Consider the following 9,613-nt stretch of genomic DNA (forward strand, 5'->3'; position numbering starts at 1 on the left):
CATGGCAATACAGGGCTCACCTTGGATTCCCTGATCCTGATTTTAGGTGGAAATTGGGAATTATGTTCCCCAGAGCTCTTGTGGGCAGAGAAAACCTGTTTTCAATGGGGAAAAGGGTGTGAGACAAAGGGGGGAAAAAAGAAGGAATCAACTCCTCAAGGATCCCCTGGAATGGTTCCTTCCCATGGTAATTCAGTGTTTATTCAGGCAGCATCTGCCTATGGATACACTCACTCTTATTTTTATTTTTATTTTTAGTTTTAGTTTTAGTTTTAGTTTTAGTTTTAGTTTTTTATTTTATTTTTTATTTTATTTTTATTTTTATTTTTATTTTTATTTTAATTTCTATTTCTATTTCTATTTCTATTTCTATTTCTATTTCTATTTCTATTTCTATTTCTATTTTGTTTTTATTTTGTTTTTATTTTGTTTTTATTTTTATTTTACTTTTTATTTTACTTTTTATTTTACTTTTTAGTTTTAGTTTTAGTTTTAGTTTTAGTTTTAGTTTATTTTTTTAATTTTTAGTTTTAGTTTCTCTTTTAGGCTGTTTTTGTTTTTGTTTTTGTTTTTATTTTTATTTACTCCTTAATTATTCCACCTGGAAAACCGATCCTGCCACCAAACGGGATGAGCTAAAAGTGAGATTGCCCAGCAGAAAATCCCAATTTATGCCAAAAAAACCCCTCCCAAATATCCTAAATATGTTCCCCCTTGCCTCCAGCTTCCCACAAGGAACAGGCACACAAATCCCAATAAAAACCACACAGGAATTCCCCATCCTTAGTGAATTCTCCACTTTCTTTGAATTTTGGGGGAGAAATTTTCCCAATTTTCCTTTCCTTAGACAATCACTGTTTAGGGAGGTGAGTTGGAATTCCCTCAGGAACAGCAGGAGCTGCCAAATTCCCTGATGGCTCATCCTGGATGACCAGGAAATTTGGGAATGAGAGGAAATTTTGCAGAGCTGCAGCATTTCCCCCACTGTGGCTGGTCTGAGCTCCAAATACCAGTGCAGCCCCTCCGGATGGGTTGGATTGTTTGGAGAAATCCTGGAGTTTGTTTGTGTGTGTGTTCTCCAGGTGTCCTGGTGGCATTCCAACATTAATATCCCCAAACCTCCTGCTGGAATGAAAGCAGGGAATTTGGCTTGGGATTTAATGTTCATCCTCCCCTTCATCTTCCCCCCTGCTATTCCAGAGCTCCTCCAGAAATATTCCTTGGAGAATATCCTGGTGGGAGGAGGGGTCCATCCCCATGGAAGCCTCTGATTGAATTCCTGTTTTTCCCTAAACTGGCTCCATCTGGAGGAGAGGTTGTTCCCACCCCACATTCCCACCCTGGACCACCCAGGACAGTCCAGTCAGCAATTCCAGGGCTCCGAACACACGAAAAATTCAGGAACAATAAAAAATCCCTCAGATAACAAAGGAAGAGGGAAAACATCCCTTGGAGTGAGGATTTTCCCCAGGGTGATTGCCCTGTTCCCACTGGGATCTGAGAAGGTTTTCTTCTTGGATGGAAGGCTTCCAGAGGCATGATTCTCACTTTTCCAGCTGCTATCCAGCTTAATATTCCAGCTGTGCTCCACTTTTTCCACTTCCAGGAGGAAAGAGTTTGGGAAGAGTGCCCCACTTCTATCCGAAAGAAATTTCCAAGCATGGATCTGCTGGGGGCCAGCGGGATTTCTCCTCCCTGGAATCCATTTGACTGCTTCCAAATGCAAACAGAAATGGAATTCCTGGTTTTAAGCACAAGGTGGGCTGGAAAAATGGGACAAAACTCAGGGATCGTGTCCTGACTTAGCATCCAGCAAATTCCTTGGAGCTGCTCAGAACACCTGGAGCAGCTCCCTCCCAGCTGGCAGAGACCCCATGGAGCTCCTGGAGTTTTGTCTTGGATTTTATCTGGAGAAATACAGAATTCCTGGATTTGCTCCAGGTTGTTTTGAACTTCCCTCCTCCTCCAGCTTTAGCCTGGAAGTTGCTCCAAAGTTGGAAAAATCGTGGACAGGATAAAGGGAGGGAAGAATCCAAAATGCCAGCATGGTATGTGGACCCCAAGGAACAAATTCCCTGCTTCCATAAAAAGGAGGGAGATGCCTGGAAGGAATGGGATATTTGGGATGGGAACTACTCCTTCCTTTCTTCATTTCCATCTAGGAGGGCATTCAGCCACTCAATTAAAAAAATTATGGAATGGTTTCAGTGGGAAGGGATCTTAGTTCCTCATCTCATTCCATGGACAGGGACACCTCCCACTATCCCAGGGTGCTCCAAGCTGGCCTTGGACACTTCCAGGGATGGAGCAGCCACAGCTTCTCTGTGAATCTGTGCCAGGGCCTCCTCACCCTCCCAGGGACGGATTTATTCCCAATATTCCATCTAAGCCTGCTCCCTGGCAGTGGGAAGCCATTCCCTTGCTCCTGGCACTCCATCCCTTGGGAATAATCTCTCCCTGTTTTCCTCCTTGTCTCCTTCAGTTCCTGGGATGCCACAGTTGGATTATCCTGAAGCTCCTCTTTGCCAGGCTGAGCAATTCCAATTCTCACAGTTTTTCCTCCTGGCTGAGCTGCTCCATCCCTCTGATTATCCCGGTGCCTCCTCTGGATTTGCTCCAACACTCCACATCCTTCCTGTGCTGGGAGCCAGACCTGGATGCAGAACTCCAGGTGGGACTTCCCTGCAGCACAGGAGGAGGGATGTGAAAACCCAAACAAAGCAATTCCTTTTCCTGGCGCTTGGAATTCTGTTCCCATTAAACCCCTTCTAATTCCTGCTCCTCTACATTGCCCAAATCCCCAAAATTTAGTGTAACAGGAGCTCCCCCCCATTCCAAAAGCCTTCCCAGAGCTTCCCAGCCCCGTCTCCGTGTTCTTGTGGTGTCTCCAGAGGCAGCCGAGTTCCTCCAATTCTTTTTCCCCCGCACAGGTGTCCCCGCCTCCGGCTCCATTGTCCCTCATCCCAGTCCCGGGATTTGCGACCGCTGACGTCACACATTCCACGCCCTTTTCCTTCTTTAACCTCCGAGCAACACTTTTAAACCAATTCCTTCATTTTCAGCAATTTTATCGTTGGTTTTAATTAGTTGTATTGGATATTTCCTTTGGTGGTGATTCTGCTCCCCAGGAGATCGTTGGGGTTGGATTCCTATGGAAAACGGGGGGTTATGGATGTGTTCATCCAAAGAGGGTTGGGAAAGAAAATCCTTTTAAAGTTTGGCGCCAGGACTAGGATTTTCAATGGGAGCATCCAAGAAAATTTAAGGAGTGTGGAATATTCAATAAAAATCAAAGAAGCGCCAAAAATTCCCCAAAATATTCCCACATAAGCTTGGAACATAGAGATCTTCCTAAAAGTGATGGGAGGGAGCTTTCTTATCCATGAAACTCTTGGAAACAGGGATAAACCTTTTTTTTTTTTTTTTTTGAAAAAAAAAACCAAAACCAAACCACTGGAAAATGTTTTTAGCTTTATTTTTGCAAACATTCCGTGAATATTCCATGGTTTTGAACAAGAAGTTCTTCCCTGGGACAGGATTCCTGATTAGACACCTTATATGTCCTAAGAAAGAACATTCCCATTAATTCCTTGATTTTCCTGGAACGACTTTTAATATTTAAATTATATTCAAATATTTTGGGATTTCCCCCAGTTTGGGAATATCCAGAGAAGCTTTAGTTAAAAATTCCCAGGTTTTGTCCAGGAAATTTTTCTTGGATAAAAAGGCCAGATTGGATTGTTGGAAGAAGTTGTTGGTTGGAAAATTGTGGGATCAGCTGGGTGGACAAACCATGATCCATGTTTTTCCAACAGCAGAGCCGTGTCCTGGGCTGGCAGCAGGGAACTGCTTCTGTGCTGAGCTCTCTCATTCCAAGTCCAAAAAAATTCCCCCACTCCTGGAATTCTGGATAAATCCAATTAGGAACAGCATCCAGGTGGGGTTTCTCCCTCCCATTTTTTTGGGAAGTTTTTCCTCAATGCTCTGGTTTGGGAATGTTGGCTGTGACTTCACTTGGATGAGAGATTCCAGAAGATATCCCAGCAGTCAGGGCTTTCCCAGGAATGCTGTGCATGAGCAGGTCTGGGAATAAATCCAGGGTTTTAATGGGGTTTTTGGCAGCTTTTTTATTTAGGAGGGAAGTGAAGGAGCAGATTCCTGGTTTTAATTTCTCTGTTGGATCACAGCCATTCCCTCAGGAATTCCAAACCCACCTAACCCGAGAAATCCTGGAATGGGCAGTAGATCCATGGCTGTGCCAAGCAGGAAATGACTCCCCAGACTCCCAGGGTTAAATCCTGAATCTGCTGCTGCCAGAGTGGTGCTTCAGGAGAAATCCTGGGAATGCAGGGAGGGAACTGGGACCATCCCAGCATCAAAGTCTAGCACAGACCATTCCAGTGGGATCGTCCCTGCCCTGCTCATGGATGAGCTTTTCCAGCCCAAACCTCGAATTCCATGAGGAATCCTCATCCATGGGATGCCAGGACAGTGCTGCTTGGGATGCCACCAGAGCCCGGCTGAGCTTGGCTCCATCCCGGTATTCCCAGGACCTTCCCACGACCCAGCTCCTATTTGAGGGCTCTTCCATCTATTTAAGGAAATGGGAAAATATGCTGGAATCTTTGAGCATGCGCGGGAGAGGCCGCGTCAAATATTCCCTCTTTTTTAGAGGCTGCTTATCCACGGATCCCACGGCTTTTTAGCCGGGATGTTTTCCTTCCCCTTTTAGCAACACGTGCCTGAAAAATCTCGGCCCCTATTAGGGCTTGGAAAACTCAGCTGCTGCCGGAGGGAATAAATCAAATTCTTGGAGGGGGGGAAAAAAATTAAAAAAAAAGCAGGAACACCACAAAAATAAAAGCATAAAAGGAGGAACGCAGCATGTCATACCCAAAACTTTGGGATGGGAGCAAGGAGCCGGCAGGAAAGGTGCTATAAATACATATTGTACTGTTGGCTTTTTGCAAATATTAGGGTGAATGCTGCGTGTGTAATGTTAAAATAACGTTGTTTTTATTTCTGCTATTAACAAAATCTTAGAGCAATAGGGGTAGCTGATGTGGGTATGAGTGAATTCTGTGTGGTCGGGATAACATGCAGCAAACGTGCCATGAGGACCCTGCTGCTGATATGACTATCAGCATCTGCCCTCTGATGAAATTACGGACCAAGGCCCAAATTGGAAGCGATAAAGAGGAACCCAAACCACACCCGAGGGACACGCATGCTCTGGAGAGGCGGACCCGAGGAGCGACCGTGCAAAACAGCTCCCGGGATATGTAAACTGCCTTCCTTATGGATATGCCTCAGGATCTGTGAAGACGCTAAGGACCGAGGTAATGGAAAAGGTGTTTAAGAGGTGTCCCGAAGGTGAGGGGGTGCTCTTGGCTGAGTGCCAGGATGCACCTTGCCATAGTCTTTGCTTTTCTTTGTCTCCTGTCGCCCTTTATTAAACTTTGTGAATTTTCACAGGAGAGCCAACGTGTTTCTTACAAAGGGAAGCCGGGAAGCACAACGGGGTGCACGCTACAGGAAGCCGCGGCCTCCGGTGATAAATAGGAAAGCCTGGAGCACAGGATGTGTTTCGGGAGAGCTCGGCGGGACAGCGGGATGTGACTCCGCTGGTCATTTGTCCACTTGTCCGGCGGCATGGCCACGCTCCGGCCGCTCCTGCTGCTGCTGCTGCTGGCCTGGCGCTGCGGAGGGGAGGACGCGGAGGTGCTGTGCGCCGACAGCGCCTGCTACACCCTGCACCGGGATGAGAGCAACTGGAAAAGCGCCCAGGAGCGCTGCCAGGATAACGGAGGCAACCTGGCTCCGGCGGGCAGCGCGGGCGAGGCCGAGCGGCTGCGGGAGCTGCTGGCCAGCGCCGGCTGGGCCGGCCCGGCCTGGCTTGGGCTCGCCCTGCCCCGGGGCCACTGCGTGCGGCCGCAGGAGCCGCTGCGAGGCTTCTCCTGGGTGGCCGGAGGGGAGCAGGGCAACTTCTCGCAGTGGGCATCCGAGCCGGCCGTCACCTGCGTGAGCGCTCGCTGCGTGGCCCTGAGGCCGCCCGGGCCGCACGGCCCCGCCGGCTGGGCCGACCGGGCCTGCCGGAGCACGCTGCCGGCCTTCCTCTGCAAGTTCAGCTTCCAGGGAATGTGCGGGCTCCTGCCGCTGGCCGGCCGAGGCACGGTCACCTACGCCACGCCGTTCGGGGTGCGCAGCGCCCGCCTGGCCGCCGCTCCCTTCGGCACGCTGGCCGAGGTGCGGTGCGACAGCGGCCGGGCCGCGGCCTTCGCCGTCTGCAAGGGGCCGCTGGCCGGGGGCGGCTTCGCCTGGCACCCGCCGGGTCCGCTGTGCCCCGTGGACTGCGGGCACCACAACGGGGGCTGCCAGCAGCTCTGCCTGGACGTGCCCGGCGAGCCCCCGCGCTGCGCCTGCCACCCCGGCTACGTGCTGGCCGCCGACATGGCCTCCTGCCTCGCCGAGGATTCCTGCCATCCCAACCCCTGCCAGGGCTCCTGCCGCCCGCGGCCCGGCGGCTTCGAGTGCGGCTGCGAGCCCGGCTACGCCCTGGCGGCCGACGGGCGCGGGTGCTCGGATGTGGATGAGTGCGAGTCGGGGCCGTGCCAGCACCAGTGCCACAACATTCCCGGCGGCTTCCAGTGCCTCTGCCGGCCCGGCTACAGCCCCGCGGGGCCCGCTGGCCACCAGTGCCACGACGTGGACGAGTGTGCCCAGCCCCACGCGTGCCCGCAGCTCTGCATCAACATTCCCGGCTCCTTCCGCTGCACCTGCCGGCCCGGCTTCCAGCGGCAGCCGGGAGGAGATTCCTGCCTGGATGTGGATGAATGCCTGCGGGATCCGTGTCCCGGCGCCTGCCGCAACTTCCCCGGCGGCTACGAGTGCCTGTGCCCGCCTGGCTCCCTCCGGGACGCGGATGGCCACGGCTGCAGCCCCGGAGAGGCGATCCCAAACAGAATCCCAGAGACCTCCAGCATCCCAGAGAGCTCCACTGTCATCCCACAGAGCTCCACTGTCATCCCACAGAGCTCCGGCAGCATCCCAAAGAGCTCCGGCATCCCACAGAGCTCCGGCATCCCCCGCACCACGCGCATCCCATGGACCACGGGCATCCCGCGTTCTCTGGGAATGCCCACGGCGGGATTGGGGGCCGACTCGGACGAGCACAGCGCCGACGGGCCGCGGCTGCTGCTCTACTACATCGTGGGCAGCCTGGTGGCCATCCTGCTCCTGCTGGCGTTCGCCCTGGCGCTCGTGGCTTGCAGGAAAAGGGCGGCCAGGAGGGAGAAGCCTCCGGCCAAAAACGCGGCCGATAATTATTGCTGGGTGCCCGAGCAGCCCGAGAGCCGCGGGGAGCGCAGGTAGGAGAGGGTTAAAAATCCCAGTGGAAGGGTGGGAGGGAATGCTTTGTGCCCAAAGTGAGCTCCTCGGGCTGTTCCAGAGGGATTTGCAGCCCTGCTGCTCCAAGGGTTAACGAGATGGGAGAGGGAATGGGGTGGAATTTGTCTCCTCAGCTCTGCTCCAAAAGGCAAATTCGGAATTGTTGGATCACGTTCCTAAAGGGAAACTGCTCACTTGGAATTCTCCTGCAGCCCCTTGTGCACTGCTCCCTCTGGATTTGCCTCATTCTCCTGGAAAAGAGTTTGAAGCTGGGATGGAAAAGGGTTTGAAATTGGGATGGGAAAGGGTTTGAAGCTGGGAGGGAAAAGGATTTGAAATTGGGATGTGCTTCAGCAGAGCTCGAACAGGCCCCTGCAGGCACAACCAGGGTGGGGTTTAAGGGTTATTTTTGGAGTTTTATTAAAAATCTGTCGCCTGAAACCAGGGAGAACTGCTCATCACGGAGCCAAGGAATGGCATAAAGGTAGGAAAAGCTGTGTTTGGAGTAACCACCTCCTCATTTCCTGAGTATCCTGCCTAAATCCACTTCTAAACAGAGAAAACAATGCTCTCCTTCCCATCAGCCACATGAGAGGCTGGGCTTTTCCTGTTGGATCATTTATTTTGGGAAGGATCCTTCCCGGCTCTAGGCTGAGCATGTTTTCCCTCTCTCCCTGTGTAAGGAACATGCTGAAATTGGAATACTTGCTGATTATTCCTTGTAAAACCTGTAACTCCCGAAAAACTCTCTGGGCCAGGTTGCTCCCCAGGTACTTCCCAAAACTCCTTGAGCCTTTTCCAGCGGGAATTCTGCCCAAAATCCTGAGGGGCACACCCAGCAGCACCTCCTCCATGATTTATCCATGTTGTGAAGGGCTGGAAAAAATCAGCCCCGGGATTTGAAGGGTCCAGCAGGTTCCTGAAGTTTCTGCTGGAGTTATTTTGTCCCTGGAGCTGAATTGCTCCAGGAATGGGAATAGAACACAAAGGAGTTTGTGGTGGGCAGGGAGCTGCATCCTGTCATTCCATGTGCTGAGCAAAACCCTTTCCTGCTTTTTTCTTGTCTTGGGGCTCCATTGTGAGCTGCAAACAGGAAAATGGAGCTGATAGGAATGTTTTCCTTGTGCTGCCTGGGTTGGGAGAAAGGGAGGGAATGCAGCACAGGATTCTTGGAAATCCTGCTGAAAGTTCCCAAATCCCAAGGCAGCAGAGCATTGGAATTAGCTGGATCAATGAAGGGAATCCCATGTAATTATGCTGGATTGGGATCTGTGGGAAATTACAGCCTTGGGGTTTTTTATGGGATATAAGGCCATAAAAAAAGGAAGGGTGAGGGTGAAATCCAAGCTGGGAAAAACCTGAAGTGTGTTGTTTATTCCCCAAAAAATCAAAATCTTGATTTCTGTTGCAACCTCTGTGTATTCCATTGGGGAATGATGATGGATCTAGGGGAAGACAGGGATTTGTGTCAAGGTTAGGTTGGATTCTCCCTAATGGAATGTTTCCTGCTGTAGCCTCCTCCCTCCTGGTGCAATTCCACCTGGATCCAGCCTCATGTCTCTCATTTTTCCTGCCACAGCTTGATCTGTGGCCTCCTTAGGGAGTTGTCCAAGGACTGGTGAATCCCACAAGTTGGAGCAGGATAATTTGGTCCCCTGTCTTCCCTAGGAGATGGGATGTTCATCCCGCTCCTTGGAATTTTTTGTCGCAGATGAGTGTTTTGCTTTCTCAGAATGAAACTCTTGGATTTACAGGATAAAGTTATCCTAACATCTCTCTCTGGATGAAATTCCAAGAAGACCTGTATAAAAATGTGTTTGCAGTGGGTTTTAATAAAGATGTTCCTAAAAATCCATGGTCTGGTGCTCCTAATCTATGTGCTCCCCATGGTGGGTGGGTGGTGATCCCAAATCCTTTCCTAGGGCTTATTCCATGATCTCAGCCTTTCCCAGGATCTGTGCTCCTGGCCAGGGGCCATTCCCTTCATCCCTGCTGATGCCATGGGGTGGGAGCATTGGGATGGGCTGTGTTGGATCCCAAAACCACAAGCTAGGTCCTAAAATCCATGAGGAAAGTCCTAAACCCATAAAAAAGGTCCCAAAGCCACAAGAAAACCCTAAATCCATGAACAGGGTCCCAAACCCACAAGCAAGGCCCTAAACCCAAGAGGAAGGGCCCAAGTCCATGAGCAAGATCCTAATCCCATGACCAAGTTCCTAAAACCAAG

The 9,613-nt window shown here is 50.9% G+C and overlaps 1 protein-coding gene across 2 annotated transcripts; it reads left to right on the plus strand.

Annotated features, from left to right (window-relative positions):
- The first annotated feature begins 4,878 nt into the window (after positions 1 to 4,878).
- Positions 4,879 to 9,223, plus strand: CD93 (CD93 molecule). Of its 2 annotated transcripts, none has more exons than XM_074536746.1 (2): positions 4,879 to 5,373; positions 5,476 to 9,223. In XM_074536746.1, the coding sequence occupies exon 2, from the start codon at positions 5,653 to 5,655 to the stop codon at positions 7,369 to 7,371; it is 1,719 nt and encodes a 572-aa protein (XP_074392847.1). In that variant the 5' UTR covers positions 4,879 to 5,373; positions 5,476 to 5,652; the 3' UTR covers positions 7,372 to 9,223. The 2 variants fall into 2 exon arrangements, with proteins under 2 accessions (XP_074392847.1, XP_026649044.2); XM_026793243.2 differs by having other exon boundaries at positions 4,879 to 5,339.
- Positions 9,224 to 9,613: the final 390 nt, after the last annotated feature.

Source organism: Zonotrichia albicollis, chromosome 3, assembly GCF_047830755.1.
Source record: "Zonotrichia albicollis isolate bZonAlb1 chromosome 3, bZonAlb1.hap1, whole genome shotgun sequence".
NCBI classification, from domain to species: domain Eukaryota; kingdom Metazoa; phylum Chordata; class Aves; order Passeriformes; family Passerellidae; genus Zonotrichia; species Zonotrichia albicollis.

Coding starts and splice junctions, on each gene's coding strand:
- CD93 (XM_074536746.1), top strand. CDS start 5,653: ATGGCCACGCTCCGGCCGCTCCTGCTGCTGCTGCTGCTGGCCTGGCGC.